Source organism: Siniperca chuatsi, linkage group LG4 (assembly GCF_020085105.1).
Source record: "Siniperca chuatsi isolate FFG_IHB_CAS linkage group LG4, ASM2008510v1, whole genome shotgun sequence".
Taxonomy (NCBI): Eukaryota; Metazoa; Chordata; class Actinopteri; order Centrarchiformes; family Sinipercidae; genus Siniperca; species Siniperca chuatsi.
Window position 1 is genome coordinate 11,860,999 of NC_058045.1, and position 18,580 is coordinate 11,879,578.

The 18,580-nt window shown below is 40.2% G+C and overlaps 1 protein-coding gene across 3 annotated transcripts in view; it reads right to left on the reverse strand.

Moving 5' to 3' along the window:
* The window catches only part of roraa (RAR-related orphan receptor A, paralog a), a 183,779-nt gene extending 165,766 nt beyond the window's left edge, over nt 1-18,013 (reverse strand). For 2 of the 3 annotated variants that reach the window (XM_044193105.1, XM_044193104.1), the window contains exon 1: nt 17,680-18,013. In XM_044193105.1, coding sequence (XP_044049040.1) covers nt 17,680-17,833 — 154 coding nt within the window. In that variant the 5' untranslated portion in view covers nt 17,834-18,013. Of the gene's footprint in view, nt 1-1,522; nt 1,603-17,679 lie in introns of all 3 variants that reach the window. The other variant, XM_044193106.1, reaches the window with a different exon arrangement.
* Nucleotides 18,014-18,580: the final 567 nt, after the last annotated feature.

Consider the following 18,580-nt stretch of genomic DNA (forward strand, 5'->3'; position numbering starts at 1 on the left):
ATCAAAAGCCAGCAATGATGCTTGTTAAGCTTCAACATGTTCAGCATATCCAGCTGGCAGACCATCATTACACAAAATCGGACTGGCTGGCAACATTCTCTCCAAAAGATTTAAAATGATTGTCATCTTCTGATATTTAAATACTCATATCTCCATTAAACTATCGAGAAATATAAAACATCATTAGGAGATACCAGATTAAATGTAATTTCACTTTTTCCATTAAATACAGAGTGGTATAAATCATTTTATGGAATAGATGGGTGAACCTGGGCTGTCGTTAAGGGTCAAACAATATCCAAATGTATGACACAGGTTGAAACCACCCAGTGCTCCGCAAATCAGCTGGGCACAAAATACCCTTCTGTTCCCACTGTCACCTCCTGGTACCTTCACGCTTTGTGGATATATCTGGGAGGGAGGGGGAGGCAGGGGAGAGCCAGAAACCACGGGCTGAGGGCGAGGAGCCTGGATAAATTAGCCAAACCACTTAGGTGATTTCAACTAAAATTAGCAGTGCTGCCTGTGGGCTCCATCAATTCTGAACTTGCTCAAACTCTGACAAGCATGGGGAAACTTTTTCCCCCTGGCCCCGCTATCTAGGAGCCCCCTCTGTCTGGCTCACTCTCTTTCTTCCTTACACCCTATCCTCTGCTTTCCCTCTACCTTATACTATAGAGAGCTCCAATTGGGGTGTGCCAGGGATGATGAGAAATAGAACATTATTTCAACTAGAAATCACAAACAAATGGTGTTAGTGTGTCAAAACTGTGCTGTGATTCATTTTCTAGGTTCATACTCAGCATCCAGTTCCATGGTCACAGGTGCTCATAGTGTCTGTTGACACACAACAATGTGGTAGCTGAGAAACCACATGATCTGAATAGGGTGGAACACAATGAGCTGAAATTTCAAAAGGCTCCTTTTGCAAAGTTGTAATACAAATATTAGCAACAGGACAACAGATATTTCTCTTTTTTGTACATGCAGTACATAATGCACATATCTTGTTTGACAATGTACATACAATTAAAGAATAGTGTAGCGATCATTTGTTAGAATTAAGCATTTTGTCCTGCACATGCAGCATGAATAGACAATTTTCTTTATAATCTGATGACATATGTGCAACATTTATCTACACCTGGCTCCTCCTGGCACCAGGTTTTCTCTCCTGGTCAAATTGCCAGTCTACCTAAACTGACAGGTGGCCACGCTGAAATGAAAAATTTGCAACACATTTTGTATTTAGTCAGTGTCAATTGTCTCTCTGGAAGGCAATTCCAAAACAATATCACATCTGTATCAATATCACATGCTGTATTCTAAACACAAGTTAATGTGGAGAAAATACACATTTACACACACGGCACCTGAACTTTCTAAAAGTGACAGTGAATCCTCTATTTACATCACAAAAACCCCATGTGTGATCTGGGCAATATTTCTGCATCCACATATATTTATGAAATCAACCACACAAATTTTAAGGTGATTTTTATTAGCGTAATTAATTGCTCACAGTAGTTCGAGCTGCAGGGTGAACAGCACTTTTCATTGGTAATCAGACAGCCGCTCATCAGCACCCAGGCGTCATGCGTGCTGAAACAGAGCACAGGAGCATGAAAACCCAAACACATGTGTACACACACACATTCACACCAATAAAAACAAAATGACAATATTTAAAACTATACTGCTATGACTCACTAAGACGTTCAATCAGACATGTAAACATGCATAAAATTGTGACGGTTCATGTTTGCTGCTCGAGTGACTGCCCACAAAGCATGGGCAGATGAAGACAGAGACATTTCATAGGAGGAAATGCACAGCTCCAACCAGCCAAGCAGACTAAATTGACCTATTCCTTAATCGCTTTTAATGAAGACAATGTGAGCCCTGAGTGCAGCTGAGACCTCGAGCGCTGGCACTGCCTGTGCGCACTGCCGCAAACTGTCTGCCACACAAACAAAGCTGAGCAACTGATTTTTAATTCTAAATTGTGAATTCCAAATCATCTCTCCCTGAGATTACCTTTCCCCCAGCAGACTCTCTCTAATTTGTTCAATTAATGGGAATAGTGTTCCAATTAAAATGTCACATCCAAATGAATTTAATTTGAGATCAAACTGCCTGTGACAACTGGTTGGCGAGAGACCTCTGACAATGGAAATTAATAAAGCAGTTATATTAACATCCATCAAACCATTTTCGACTCACACTTTTTCCTAATCAGGGTCTTTTATTTATTACTTCACAAGATACCTCAAGATCATGTTCAGGAATAAAACAAATGGCAGTTGACTTCAAAAACTGTTTCATTAGTATATGACCTGTTTGATGACACTCTGTTTTGTAAGCTCTTAAGAGGCAGCTCAAGAGATACCACTGAGAGAAAGAGGTCAGATCAAATTAAACTATTTGATCACAACGCTGTACAACACCACAGCCAGCTGCTTTTTTTCTTGCCATTATGCAACTGCTAACATCTGTTACTTCTTCACAGACATTATGTGCAGCCTAATAAAGCTGCAAAATTATATGTTGGGTTAAAACATGAGCTTAAATTTACATTAACACAAAGCTGAATAAGATGGACCAGTGCACACCATTTGAGCATTTAATGACCAAATCAAATATCACAAGGATAAAAGTTCTAATATGCAAATTGGATTACTTTTTCTCCCAGGTGAAATAACTTATTTGCTCACATGTTAAATGAATTCATTTTGCTTCAACCTCCATTTTCTACTGGGCCATAAGTGGTAAAAATGTATGCAGAGAAATGTTCTCATCTCTTTTGGGAATGTCTAGCGGAGGACATTTCTCTGGGAATATGGAACATTCTTTGTTCGGCATAACAGCTCCTGCAAACCTATTGTTTTGAGTTGACAAGGTGCTCCATGGAAGCACGTCAGCTCTTATATCAAATTCGCCATTCTGACCTTCACCCTAGTTTCAAGTGGGGAAAAAAAGAGTGCACGTGAAACAGAGTGGGAGAGGGAGAGGGATAGAGAGAGCGAAGACAGGAGAAGTTATAGAGAGGAGATTTCCAAGGACGACTCCAACTTCCTAATGGAGTCTCCAGAAGCTGGAGACTGGTACGCCAGTGAAGAGGAGGGCAACAGGAACAACGGCTCCCTCTGGGGTGAAAAGACAGGGCAGTGGTCAAGGGTACCAGTAAGATAAGCAACTAGATAACAGTCAGCTTTACTGATCCATCAACTGTACAAGTGAAGCGTTATGACATCATATCCAGCTATCATCTATAGTGTAGATGTCTTTATAAAAATACCAGCCTACTCTTCACTTTTAAGACTGCCGTTGGTTTCCTCTATTCTTACGGTAGATGCTCTTGTCATCTTACTTGGTTTGTGTATATTTCTGAACTATGAAGGATTAACAGCCTGTAAAAAGTATGCAAACTGTCAAGGGGCCCAATTTCAAACACAGCTGTTTATTTTGTTATTACAGACCTCCTAGTTCTAAGTTGTGTTAAGAATACATCTCCTCAAGACTGCTGCTGGAGTCCTTCTTGTGCAGCCGAACAATAAAAATACCTTTTCTTAAAATAAAACATGAACGAGGGGGATGTAATTGTTTCTGCTGCCTTTCATGACATCATAGTGCATTTTGGCAAGCCATTACATAAACTGATACAGAATCAGATGTTAAAGAAGCTTGTCGACATTAATGTAATGCAGCCTTCAGTGTCCTCAACCATATTTTAATATCTATCACACTTTCTATACGCTCATGTTCACTTTACACAAAACTATGGCCACACTATTCTTTATCAGAGGAGATACAACAAAGCAAAAAGACAAATCTCTTTTGTCTTTTGTTATTTCTGACAAAGTGCTGAAAATGTTGCTATTGCAACATTTACTCCATATGCCTCCAGACATCATCAAAAGACTATTTTTACTTTTTATTGGTAAATCATCAACTTTTATTTGAAAGTAAAACAAATGACAGACGTTTCAGCCCCTTGGCGCACCATCATGCGGGCAGGACAGCAAAGCCAGGCAGCCTGACGAATGCCCAGCCAAGGCAAGCTGGAGGGAAGTAAAAGACACTCCTCAAACGGGCCCGTCAGCTTTCAAAGAAGCAGCCATTAGTGAGTGCTCATCAAGCGGGAGCAGGGGTCCGTCCATTCCCCTGGTGAAGCGGAGCAAACGGCAGGCCACAATGCCTCTACGAGAGGAGGGAGGCGGAGGACTACAGAGATGAGCCCTGGACCCAGTGGTGTTTCCGAGCGGAGTCAAGCCGCACGTCCCAGGCATACTCAATTCCCAGCCCAACTGTCACTGCTGGCACTCAATTCAGCCCCTTCAAGCACATAATCTGTGCTCGTATGGCTGTTAAACACCACATACTCCGGTCCTTCACTCATCACGTGCCATGGTATTGTTGTGTCTGCCGTCTTTCTTTCTATTACTGAGCCATTAAAGCATTTGGATGGAGAACCATTTCTCACATATGGTATCTTGATCAGCAACAAGGCAACTTAGGGACAATAGATTCCTTGCACATTTAGTAACTGATTATTTTTTTGTACCAGAGGTAAATACAGGAAATATCACTAGATGTATATCAATAGTCTGCTTTGGAGCATGCTATAACCACCGCAATCATTTGCTCATTGGTTCATGCAGTGAGGAGCTGTGTGCAGCGCTATCACCAGGAACAGGTGAGAGCTGACTGAGAATCTTGCAAGTTGGAGGGAGAATCATTGCATTAATCTCAGTGAACACAGTGGGGTCTAAGGTGGCATGTTGCCATGCCGGAGATTCCCACTTACGGTTATCTCTCCTGATGACAGAGCGATAATGTCACATGGGTCCAGGTGAGCGAAAAATGGCAGCCTGCTTGATGCTCAGCCGGCTGCTTTAATTGGCTAAAACAAAGTAATTTGAAAGCGGTATGGGGGGCAAGAGGGGGTAAATGATGGGACAGAAGGTCATTGCTTCTCTTTTACTCTGCTGTGTGCCATCCACCAACACTCCCAGCATGTGCTACAGTTAATATTGAGATCTATTATACACTAGCCTTTCACCATCTGCTTCACACACTGAGAACCTGTGCTGCACACCTTGTTATTGAATTAAAAAAAGAACATTTGTTTTGCTACACTGTATGTCTGTTTGAGGATGTAGCATTCTTTGATTCATGGGGATCATAAGACATTCAGATGTTACTGATGGTTGGTAAATCAACAAATGATGTAATAGCGTCAAAGGAGCTTTTAAAGCGCAAAGAGCAGAGTATTTTTTTAAATGCCCTCGGTATCCATATGGCGCAGTCAGAGCAGGGAACAATCAAGCATGATGCCAATATGAAGAGTATTATTTTTATTCTACACTTCAAATTATACTAGAGCTGCAACCATTGATTATTTTAATTATCAACTGATCTCTCGATTACATTTTCACTTAAATCGATTTATTATTTTGTCAATAAATGTCAGAAAATAGTGGGGGTAAAAAGACCCTTACAATTTTCCCAGAGCCTAAAGCGATGTCTTCAATATGCTTGTTTTGTGAAATTGCTTGATAAATGACTGAATTAATCGATTATCAAATTGTTGTTGGGACTCCACAGATGAATTCATTCATTTGGGTGATTGTTGCTGAACTTTTGTTGGGAGACTGCATTCTCCTTTGTCCCACAATCCTGAGAGCCATTGAACCCAGCACCGGCCACTGACCTGAGACCCAGATGTCACTAGGTCAATAAAAAGGTAATTTGTTCTGCCTCTCTTTCCTCCTGGCTTCGCTTCCAGCACACAGCAGACGGTTGTCTGCTACCACTGCAGCGTAATCTGCTCAGAGCAGAAACACACAGCAGACCCAAACTCTCCTGATCTACAGCAGCACTGCGAAGGCCTGTTAGATCTCTGCAATAAAGTTTAGCACCAACGGCTATTGCACAAAGCCTGCCAGCTAACTTTAAGAAGCACAAAGGAAGTTAACGCTAAGCTGTTAATGCTGTGTGGACAACAAAGATCAGCGACTGGCTTCCTCCGATCTCTACAAACAGACACTGCACATCAAAAGACTCTTCCACAGTGGAACCACAATTCTTCCCAGCCTGGCTTGTCTACAACAGACTGACCGCCAGCTAACAGCAGCACCAAAGCCACCTCTCTTTCCATCCCATGGATGGGTAAGCTAACAACTGGGTATAGCATAGAGTAACAGTGTACTTGGCTAAGCACAGGACTGTTTATTTAATGATGTACATGTACTGATCTGTTTTTCTGAGGTTTTGTTGTTGATGTGTTTATCTGTTAATCGGTTAATTTGGTAGCCACATGCTAAGTTGATGTTAGTTATGTTATGCTCCACACAAACAGTCTCTGCATGCTAACTAACTCCTTTTAACTTGGCACCGTTATCCTAAACAGACCACACACATACACCTCTAATTTGACTTAAACACAACCACACAAACAGTGAAGAGTAACTTTAAAGCTTGCGCTTCATATGTTCCTTTGTTTCTGACCACGTGGGTTCATGCTCATGCACACAAGAAATACACATATTCCTTTTGGCGCGCACCCAGACCTGCGCACACACACACACATACACCCTTTGTTCTGTAGTTTAGTATTTAGAGTTAGTCTTCATATTGTGTGCTTTTTTATTATCTTTAATACATGCTTGTGCATAATTATGCTGGCTTCTTTAATGTTTCACATTTCACAGAGTGAGTGAATTTGCCAACCCCTTCTATGTTGAATTTAAAATCCTTCAACCTACTAGCTATCAATGGTAATTTTGGTTATAGTTTATTAATTTAGTTATTAATCTGAGTTCCAAATTCATAGTTTAGTGTATTTTATGAGACGCAATCAATTAAGTGGCTAGCATTTCTCTCAAGAAGAGTGCTGCCCCTGAGGACTTTACTCATTCAAAGTTATTAATTATCATTATCTTATAAATTTGGATAGACAAATTTAATTGATTGCACCTACACAGTTTGGTGCCCCTTTAACCATTGTGAATCCTAACATTGTAGATCTATTTTCTGTTGATTGACTTTTCTAACAGTTTGAAAGCTTAAACTTATTCAAAATATTTATCCAGTATGACATGACAACTTATGAAATACTAAAGATCTGCTGATATCAAATACTGCGAACATACTTAAATACATAGTATATTAGTAATTAATCAAAAAACTGCAACTATCTTACACACCTCATCACACTCATATGAACCATGTTTCTTAAAATTACTCAATTTATATTTATTATTTTATTTATTTTTACTTTATTACAGTACATTCCCTAGTGATATCAAGACTTCCAAAACAGAAAAAGTAAAGTGACAGAAACAAAAGGTCATTAAGGTACTGCAGACATTTTTCCAATACAAACTGTACGTAGACAGCATTTCATTAACACTTGTGTATCTCTGTGTGCATTCAGGCATGGGTGTCTCTCTGAGCGTGCGTTCAAGCGTGTGGGTATGTGTGTGTGTGCACTTGTTTGAGTGCGTTGAGATACATGATGCACCTGTGTTAAACAAATGACCCCCATGCCTGTGTGGGTTTCTCCCAGGTGTGGCTGATGCATGGATCATGTGGTGCAGAGTGCTTCAGGCCACATTGGCTCAACCGTCCTGGGATCATCTCTGAATGTGGCCCTGAATTTGCATTGAGTGAAGGAACGGTTCACCTCCTCAGCACAGCCTTCGACGCATCTGAGGTGCAGGGGAGGAGTGTGCTAGACCAACCCCCTGCAGGCAGAATCAGGTGTTATCTGTCTGACTGGGGACACCACCATCAATCTCTCCTGTTCACTTTCCTTTGCCCAGAATCAAATCAGCACAGGGTAATACATCTGCGCTGACGACGTGCAGACAAGATAAGCAATCGAGTATGCCAAAACTTTGCCATGTTTGCCTGAAAGGAGTCGTGATAATGTATTTATCACTATGTGCAACTGGTTTATCTTTTCAACTATGAAAGGATACTGTGAAAAAAAGACACACTGTTGTTCTACCACTTAATTCTTCAACTAATTCCTAACGTTTTGCTCTCACATCAGTCCTCCATAGGTAACTAGAGCCAGAGCAGCAACAATCCAGGTGCAAAGTTGTTATAAGTCAAATAACAGCTTTTGTGCACAGAAACAAAATGCACAGTGCAAATGACATCCTCGTTACTAATCAGGTTTGTTCAATGTTCATCTGTTTAGATGTTGCAGACTCTGACATCGAACATAGCTGAAATTGACTGACTAAAATACTGGGTCACATTAAAAAAAACACTTAGGAAATAAGTATGTAAGTGGTTCAGAACAAGCTGGCACATATTACCTGGGCTGCTCTTTGAGGTTAAATTGTATGCCCCATCTTATTTTTCATTTATAGGCTCACACTTTTCATATCAACAGAAAACAAAATATTTCCTCCTGCTGCTGCACTGACACACAGATGTACTGCGCCCTTCAAGGTCAGAGACTCAAACAGCCTAAATGCTCAGTGTCTCTCATATATTAAGTTTTATATTCAAATCTGGCCTGGAACATTTTGACTGCAGGCTTTTTTTACTGTAAACTGTCCAGAAAAGATGGTATGCAGTGAGCTAAAACATTACCTCTTTTTCAACATTCAAGTTTTTTTTATAATTAATCTGTAAAAATATAAATGGAAAAAGACTTTTATCCTCTCGCACTTAGACTACCCAAACTTTACTCTTACATCAATCACAAGTCTGTTTCACTTCCCTGGCTCATTCAAAATTCAGCAGTTATGCTTTCAACTGATTCAAACAGACAAAATAACATAGCTCAAGTTCTACTCTTTTTGCTGGTTACCTGTTATGTGAAGAACTGATCTGAAGATTTCACCGATTACATTTACAAGCACAGTGAGGTCTGGCCCCAAGCTATACTGCAGACCTTAAAGCCCCCTGTGAGCTAGCCTGCAGCCTCAGGCTTTCTGGCTGTAGCAAATGTTTCTGTACTTGAGACTAAAGATGACCAAGCTATTGCTTTAAATTTAAGGACCTGTTTGAGTAGGCAGGCAAATTTAGCACCATCTGTCAAAATTATTATTATTTTAATCTCTCCTGGTTTAAGAAAATGTCTTTGTCTGAATGTTGCTCTACAGTAAAAGCTCCAAAGTGAAAATAACAAGTGCACTTTCTTTTAATTAAACTGTAAAACAAGGCATATTATGCCTTGGGCCACTAGGGAGCAGGGAGTTAAGAAGCGACACAGCACGGAAAATCTGAAAGTCGACTAAAAGATGCTCAGAAGAGCAGGAGGGGAAGAGGGAGGTGAAAAACCTCTGTTGACACCTGGTCTGTATGATAATCTGATCTGTGTATGATGGCTCAGAGTTTGAAAGGCACTTTGTCCAATTAGAAGTGTGCAGCAAATTTCCACCTGCCCCTGACAGAGATGAAGTGGCTCTTTCAGAAGACGTTATGGCACTGAGCCAGCAAAGAGAGCCCAAACACTGCAAGTGGAGCAAGCAGAAATTAATGAGCATCACAAGCCACTCTTGTTTAACACATGATGACATCGAATGAATATTCCCTCAGTTAAACTGTTTCATACTATATTTCAATTACTCAAACAAACATACAACCTCAACAAAGGCTGAAAAAAAAGGTTATAAAGAGAGAAGAAGTTGATGATGGTTTTGTGTAATATTAACAGTAATTTCGCTATAACACTAAATACTTTTTGGTCATTCATAATCGCTAAGAACATTCAACAACAAAAAAACAGTTAAAAGTGAAAAATAACTCCAATTTTGTACATTAACATAACTTGAAAGCAACAGGAATTGTTATGTGGTGAAAAAATCTCAAGTTCTTCATAAGTTCATAGAAGGAACGTCTGCACGATATGCCACTATCAACATCAACCAAAGGCCTTCATCTTCCTATTTCTGTATGTCTATTTCTGTCTGTCACATAAAAATAGGCTTTTAACAACCCAGCATGGCATTAATTATTGCCTCTTAAGTACTGCATTAGTAAAATAAAGCTGCAAATATGGATTGATCAGATGATATTTGTCAGTGAATGAGAGCAGGATTCGTGTATCATACATGGTGAAGAGTGACTCTGTCTTTCAATCACTGTCAGACAGCAGCACAGCAGCAGCATTGCTACATTGATTGAGCCCCATCGTGCCACACTCTGTCTTAGTACGCCTCCTAAAGCAATCAATTCACAGACACGCAAGAACCAAATATTCATTAGTGACTTATTCATATTCAAAAGCTGCCTTTTGAAAGTAACAAAAGAGCAGAATTGTCTTTGACAGGCACATTACAATGTTTCTATGACATACTGTGTGAGGCATGAACAATTGTGATCATCTTCTATTATTTTATAAGTAAAGAGTTGTGTTCACTAATGTTGTCTGCCAGATGAGGAAATCTGTATTAACAACTAGATTATCTAACAAAGATTATAGTGTTACGATTCATCAGAATCAGACAAAATGTTGCACTATGATACAAATACAAATGGCTTCTTTGATTTCACAAATATTCAAGCCAGAATTCTCCACTCAGATTTGACACAAAGGTCAGTAAAAAATATCTGTGTTTGGACAACACACACAGACTAGTGTGAGATGTTTCAACAAGAAAAAGCTAATAGTTTCACACAGAGTGATTCAACATGATTAATACTTATGGGTATTGTTTAACTACTCCAGCCCATTGGCCCTCTGTAACTGGCAAAAAAAGAGAGAGGGGCTGCGATGTTAATAATTAGTTGGTTCTGCGCTCAAAAAAATGATGTCCAACCTCACCAGATTTTAATCAAAGGCTGAAAATAGTAGCTGATTGTAATCGGCACTCAGAAGTCACCAGGGGTGTTTGAAGAGCCCGTCAAGCCTGAGAGTGGAGCTAATTCGATTAAGTGGCGGCAGTACCTGGAGGGGATGGATCTGTATCTCTCCCTTTTTTATTTATGAGATTAAGTCGCGCTTGTTATTCCAATATAAATAATCAAGCCAACAGAAATGACACTGATTTTCAAGTTTTATCTCCCTTGTCTCCAAAAGTTTTTTGTTTATTTCAGGTGACAAATAAACTTTGTTGAAGACTATTCTAGTTATATTTAATATATCCTGAGAATACAGACATTGTTAAGTTACATTATTATTACTCTAACCAAAGGAGAAAGCACATGGATTCTTCTGCCTCGCTACCGTTCTTCATCTATGCTAGACGGTTAAAATATGCAACACATATTTCCATTTTTCATCTTAGTCTGATGTCGTAGTCCACCACTCAACAGAGTCCTTAAAAAGAACTGCTGTGAGGGCCATTTAACCTACAGAAAGCAAGATAAATAACGGTTAAGAGGCTCTTGAGGTGTGCTGTTTAAATAACATACTTTAGATTTTACAACATTACCTCTTCCTGTTTTAAAGTGTGCACATGCACATAACGTCTGGAAGAACCTCCGTGGCTGGGAGATCATCCTGATTTTTCTCTCAAATGTTCAACACATGTCAGTGCTCTGCAGCCTGCGTGAAGCGTTAAAGGCTCTGTGGTAAAATATATATATTTTCTCTGAGTGTGCAGACACTGAAAGGCGTTAGGTTCACATGACTTGACGCAGATGACATGAAGCAGCATGAAAGTATATGTCCAGTATGATTTTGTTCAAAGGCAGGGGAATGATGGTTTCCAAGATGCTGCTGGTCAAAGTTCCTGACTGAGTGCTGGGGCTTACCTACCTGCTTGGGAGCTTTGCACCCACCACACTGGTAGAGATGTGAAAGGCTTGGCCCTAGATGTGACCTAAGAATTCCTCTGAGTGATCCGTTAGACCCCTCTCACCACCTCTTTCCCTTTAGGCCTCCTCTAAAGGGCCCATTTTATATCAGAGAGGCACAGAGCAGCATGGAGCCAAGCGGCACCAGTACTTAGGTCACAGTGTACCACATTAAATTTAGACTCCTTTAATGCCCTCCAATAATGTATCTGGAGTATTTCCGGTCATTACTATTCAGACTTTTCTATCTACATACATACAAACTTCTGTAAACGGGCCACAGATCTGAGCTATCATTCACCACTGGAGATTTCACATCAAATCTGGTGTCTGTCACCAGTTGAAACTTCCGCCAGCCCCAGTTAAGCCACTGGTGATTCAAACTCCAAAATAAATTGTCCCGCAAGACTTAAACTTTCATATTTAGTCTAGGGTAAGTTTGACATTTCTAAACTTTTTTTAATTAATATAGCCTACTAGGGCTTGCATTGCGTTGCCTACAATATATGCCTGAAAACAGCAGCTACACCAGAACATTTGTGGAATGCCTTCTTGTAATAGTGTATTAGCTTGTCAGACCCTTTCACTTTTTGTTCTGCATCTAAAGTGCATATCATGAGCTGTGTAACAAAGAGTTTTGTAATATGCCAGCACCAATTAACAACTTGTATAACCGTTGCACTTTAGAGAAAAAAAAATCCTGTACTGATTGAAAGCACATGGACTCAAATAACTTCATATCATATTAGGTGCCACAGAACACAAATGATGGCCATTTCTACACAACTGATATAAATGCATGTACATTTCAGCATGGTGAACTTTGAAGCTATTGGCCCAGATGTTCAGACTTATAGAGAGAAAAGTGTTGAACCCAGGCAATGGTATGCCTGCTAACAGCTAGAAATGTCAGTGTGTAAATTTTCACTGGCTGGGGAGGACCAACAGTGTGTCTACAAAGCAGTTTCCTACAATAAAATCCACAGGAGTCCTTTCAGGCAGCTTCCCTCGTACCAAATACAGAAAACGTACCACTCTACATCATCACGGGTTATTGCAAGACTTATAAGTCCTTCATATCATAGATATGGAAGATTAAATGCTCCAGTGATAATTACAAAAAAAAAATCTTAAAACCCTGCTAGTGGCCCCTAGATGCCGCACTGATACACTAAATTAAACCAAAGTGGTTAACCGCCCAACCAAAAAAGTGGCAGAGTCGCCTTTCAGCCTTGCACTCTCGCTAGCGGAGCCCAAAACATTCAAATGTCTGCTGTTTAAACATAAGAAGCACCCTAACCACTTAGTTAAAAACGTCCCATGAAATGCCTTTGTGAGTAGAATTTTCTCGCAAAGTTTGACCTGTTTCCTCACAAAGCAGGTTGTTAAGGCAGGACTTCAAATCAGGAGGGACTTAATTTTAATATATGAATATAATGAGTTTAAAAGTAAATTTGGGCCATTTACAGCACAACTGAGACACATCAAGAAATGGAAACAAAATTTCTGAGGCACCCAAACACACCCCTCTGATCTGTATTACTCTAGTTAATGCTAGTTAGTTTTATTACAGGGGTAAACTTACAGATTGTATATGATGGAGGACTTAGTTTGGAAGCTGTAAAATTAAACATAACGTTTAATTGGACAGAATTTTTATACACATCAGCAAAAAACTTTTTCAACTTTCTGGGGGATATAAAAATATCCAACAACACATAACCATATTTTTGGCATATGACAATAGATAAAACAATCCACTGAGGGAAACGAGGTAGGAAAAAGAGACAAGGGATTTTTCATTTCATGGGACCTAAAAAGTAATGAGCAATTTACAGCACTTTACAAATAAGTAGGACAATATGAGCCAAAACAATATTTAATTATTTTATACATTCTGTTACTTATTATTTTGAACTGATGGCGTGAAAAAAAGAGCTTCACACCTGATATGACAAAATCTCAATTAGTGCTCATTTAACTATTAATCCTTATGTTATGTTGATGTTGACAGGTATATCCTCTTTAGATAAACATGCTGCCACTCAAATGTAATTTGACCTTTGAAGTAACAACAGAAGACCCCCCAAAAGTGGTGCCAAAGTCTAAACTAAGAGCAGATTTCACCGTCTATGCAACAGCTCAGCGTACAGCTAAAGAAATACTGTTTATCTTTTTCAGTTAAACTGGCTGATGTTTTATACTATTGGGCTTACAGAACTTAATGTGAATAGATCAAATACTCAGCTTTGACTTTAAATAGGCTGATTATTAAATGTTAACAATGTTAACTGTCTGACAGGTACCAATAAAAGAGTTCATGATATTATCACCTCACCCACACTTAAGAATTGAAAACGCAGGAGGGCTGCAACTCGATATTATGTTACAGCCAGCCAGCCAGAAAAAAAAGAGACACCTAATAGAGTTCCTCTCCCGGATCTGTCCGAGCTGAAGGCTCAGCTATGAGCCTATACCTGTATCTTCATGCTCTCCAGTGGGCAGAGAGCCCTAATTCATTGAATTTGAGAATGCCACAGCCTCAATAATGTTGCTGTCCACTCGAGTGGCGTGCAAGCCCCATGCCAACTCCTGGCTTTCTGAGATTTTGTGTAAAACCTTTTTTTAAAAGCCTGCGTCCCAGCACCTCATCCGTCTTGTGTCAACAACAACTAAATAAATGCTGCCACTCTAGCCGAGGGCTCTTATTTCGCTGCCCAAAAATAAAACTGCTGGATGAAAGTCTGGTTACATGTTCATTAAGAGAAGACTGAATATTTTTATACTCCTGCCTTTTTAGTTTGGATCAGCTACTAAAACTGCAGTGCCAGGTCAAATTTACTTCCCACAATGAAACAAACATTTAAAAAGGCAAAAAAAAAAAGTATCTTAAGAAAATGGTAACAAAAACTTGTGATGGGACTGTGACCTAATAGGTTGAAAACTGGTATTTAGTTTGAAAAGATCAAACGGAGATTCAATTGAGATACGACACTGAGGCAAGCTAATAAGCAGGACGCACTATAATATTCTCCACTGTAGGAAATCACATCGCATGTCAGCTGAAGACAACTTTTACAATAAGTACAATATGTTAAAAGCAACATAATGTTTTTTGTCTTTTATAGTAGTCATTCACCTCTTTCTCCCTAATGAAAGAAAATGATGTTTGACAATAACAAGCATTTGAACAGCATAAGAAGACAAGCGTAGTGTGCAGTGTCATTCAGTGTAGTCTTCTACTACAGTACTACAACGCGCACATGAGCTGTATACACACTTTCGACACTCAAACTAGCTCATGTTAACAGAGGATCCATGTCACCGGAGCTCTTATCAGATCTGCGGCTACAAAGATTCCCTGTGCAACTGTGAGGTTTCAAGCCTCTGCAGAGACCATGACCTTACATAACCAAGCCATTAATATTGATTGTTTCCAAATTTGCGAACTGAGGGATCTTGCAATATGAAAATAACACCCTTTCTTCTTTCCAGTAATGATATCCACAGCCCTCCAAGGCCTGTTCTCTGACCCACTCAAGTCTTACAGCAGAGCTTCTGCTGAAGTAAGCCCTTTCTACTTAAAAAGGTATTAGCACTCAGGGTTAAAACAGTAAACGCTCTGCATGCAGGATAAGAAATGTGCATCCTCAGAAAGTCTAATACAGCTGGTGTAAAGAGGGAAACTGCGCGTGAGCAAGTGTCTGCCGCCTTTCAGATGTTGGTTTCTGTGGCTGGCCTGAAACGCCCAAGTTTGAGCAAAGAACTGTAATCCTAAAAAATGTCTTACAAGTCTGTAACACTACCGTGAGCCATACATGTCTTTTATTGTTTTATTTTTTGAGTAATCCTAACGCAATAAACCAACTGCAGTTACTCCTTAATAGAACACTTTACATCAATGCTTTATTAAATAAAGCATAAAGCATTTCTTTATGAAAGCAAACGTTTCTTCTGCTCTCCTGCATGGTGAATATTTCTACATTATTACAGGTATAAATAATCAGCTTTGTGCGCCCAGTGAAAATAAATATAGGCCAATTGTTGCAATGTTAAAATGTCTCGTTAACCCACTCCAAGAGAGTAGGCTATAGGTTAGATGGCAGACCACAATAGATTGCTGTTACTGTATGTAACTGTACATCAAAGCTACAGATGGCAACTTAATGACTGTGAAAGATAAGATAAAAAATGTATTTACTGTTGTTACCATAGTCTTCTGAAAATTGAGCAGGCATCTGCCTGTTTGACACATGGAAATTTGAACTACACAGTTAAACATGAGACTCAATTCATTTAGGCATTGAATCAGAACTCATTTTAGACAACAGTTCTCACAACTTTTCTTTAAGGCTTCTACTGCTAATGCTCTCTAACAATCAGTCTTATTCTTTGCAAAAGGGTCAAAACAAAGTTTCAGTGCAGGGAAACTCCTTCAAAGCTGCAGAGGTTGTCCCACTGAACATGTGGGGTGTTTTTTTTCACCCATTCAGCATTACATAACAGACCGAAGGCGTTCTTTTTCCTGTCTTTCTCTTTCCCAGACGCACGTTAATCCTGTGCATAAAAGGGTGGGGTGAATATGGGTCAGCAGGTTAGGAGTGTCTCAAAGTCAGACTTGCGAAAAAAGAAATCAATCCACGAAGCCTCCCAACTACCTGTCTTTGCCCCACTATTACATAAGTGCTCCGGCTGTGCCAACCCACAAAGTCACAGTTTCCCTTCAGTGGCATATAAATATCCGCTGAAGTGCAGTGATTTGTTTATTTTTTTGTGATTTTTTTGTAATTAAACAACCGTGGTGATCACGGGGAGTGGGTGAGCTCTTGTATAAAGTGCAAAGATCTGCGATGATGATTTCTGCTCTCAGTTGCGCGCCTCTGTTTATGGCTAAACCTGTTACATAACCAGCTTACATTCCACATTCACCATATCACACTCTAAATATACCCTTGTGCACAGGAAGAGTTCGCGCACAAAACCCACCGTGCAATGAATTAATTGTCACAAATACACCATTCGCCTCACTGTCATGCACACACCAACTCTGCCTGTGAAGAATCAGCAGAGAAATCTGAATTTCTTTGAACTTGGATGATCCCGGTTAGCCTGTACTGGAGACAGTCGAGAGGGGGTGTGGTTAAATACTGTCTGTACTGTACAACATGGACGGGACGTGGTGGATAAATCATGTAAAATGAACTAGTCCTCAGCAGCAGACAGACTTTTGACGGGCTAATTGATAATATAGGCCTGTCTAGTTTTCACTGTCTGATCATGTGGAGGTTTAGTCGCAAAAGGCGTGCAGCGCCTTCATGCCTGCAACTGTGTTTGAGAGCTGGCGCTAAACAAATTCCAGCTGCTGGGGCGTCTTTTTGCACACAGGAATAGCCTAAATCTGTTAGCTGGAGATGTAAAAATCCAGCCAGACGGCGCTGTGTGCATAGCGGAGGACACGTCTCTACAAAGGAGAATGGGACTGATCAATAAACTAGCCCACAGTCTCCAAAAGTTCACTTTTGACACTTTGACAATATCGCGTTTGAGCGGACAGGTTGGCCTGTTTTGGCACGAAGAGAAGCTCCTGTTGGTCAATCTTAAGTTGCTGGGTAATTGATTTATCTTACAGTCAGAGTAAATGTGACATCTGTGACCATATCACCCCGCTATGATTTGAGCTGTCAGTGGAGCATGAACACCAGCAACACACACGGAGGCACTAATTACAACCGAACGGGCAAAAGCCGCGGTGGTAGCCTACTAAATAAAAAGCCATGTCCCTGTGGTTGGGTGAATTTAGACAGTGTGCGGTTATTTATGGGGAAGCGATTTAATTCATTTTGAAGTTCGATTAAAAAAATACCTCGATCGGTCTTTATTTCTCATACAGTAAAAAGCAAAACACGGTCCGCTTACCTCTGTTGGTGCTTGAACAGGTCTGCCTTCGAACCGGGGCTGGATGGTCCGCTTTCCGGAGCGTCTCCAGGTTTACCGGGGTTTCCCTGACCGGGGTAGCCGGCTCCGAGGCGCTGTTGCCCGGGTCGCTCGCTGGATCTGGAGGGGACTCCATGTTGAATTTCAGATTTACTGTTTAACTACCGCTAGTACTTAAAACTAATTCTATGCGATCTGCGAGCTCCGACACTACGTCTTGCTATCTAATTTAGACTAGAAGTAAGAAATGAGAAATGCGAGTGTGTCTGGAGGTGGGTGTGTAGGTTTGATTGTCCACTAGCAGCGCTAGTGAGAGCTCCAGTCATGCAAACTGAAAAGGGAGAGGTTGTCAATAGCCGAAGAATAGATGTAGGCCTCAGCATAATCCATGCTGATCGACCCTGCGCAGTTTTACATGGGAAATGGAAATATTTTATTAGTCAAGCCTTGCTCAGCAGTTTTCTACATCGAGCCTATGTATTGTCTCACTTACAAGTTGTGTAATAATAATACTTGTGATAATAGTACCTAGCCTATAGGCTGCTGCTGAATTTGAAACTGAAAACTGGCCAACATGGTCAAAATACATCATGATGACATGCATTTGCATCATGTCATGATCTAAACCATTTTATTGGGCTATTAAGCTAAAAAAGGAGAATATAATGTGTGAAAACTGCAGCTCTTGTGGTTGTTATTTTTGCTTTAATGGCAATCTGCAAATACCTTCCAGCTAAATATGGCCACTATCATCCACATCATCATATTCCATTCACAATACAGTCTGTGTTTGCAATTTACAGTCAAAAGCTGCGGAGGTACAGGAAGTATTTACTGCAAATCTATTCCCAGTGGATGCCATCCCTGGCTGCAGCATTAGGCA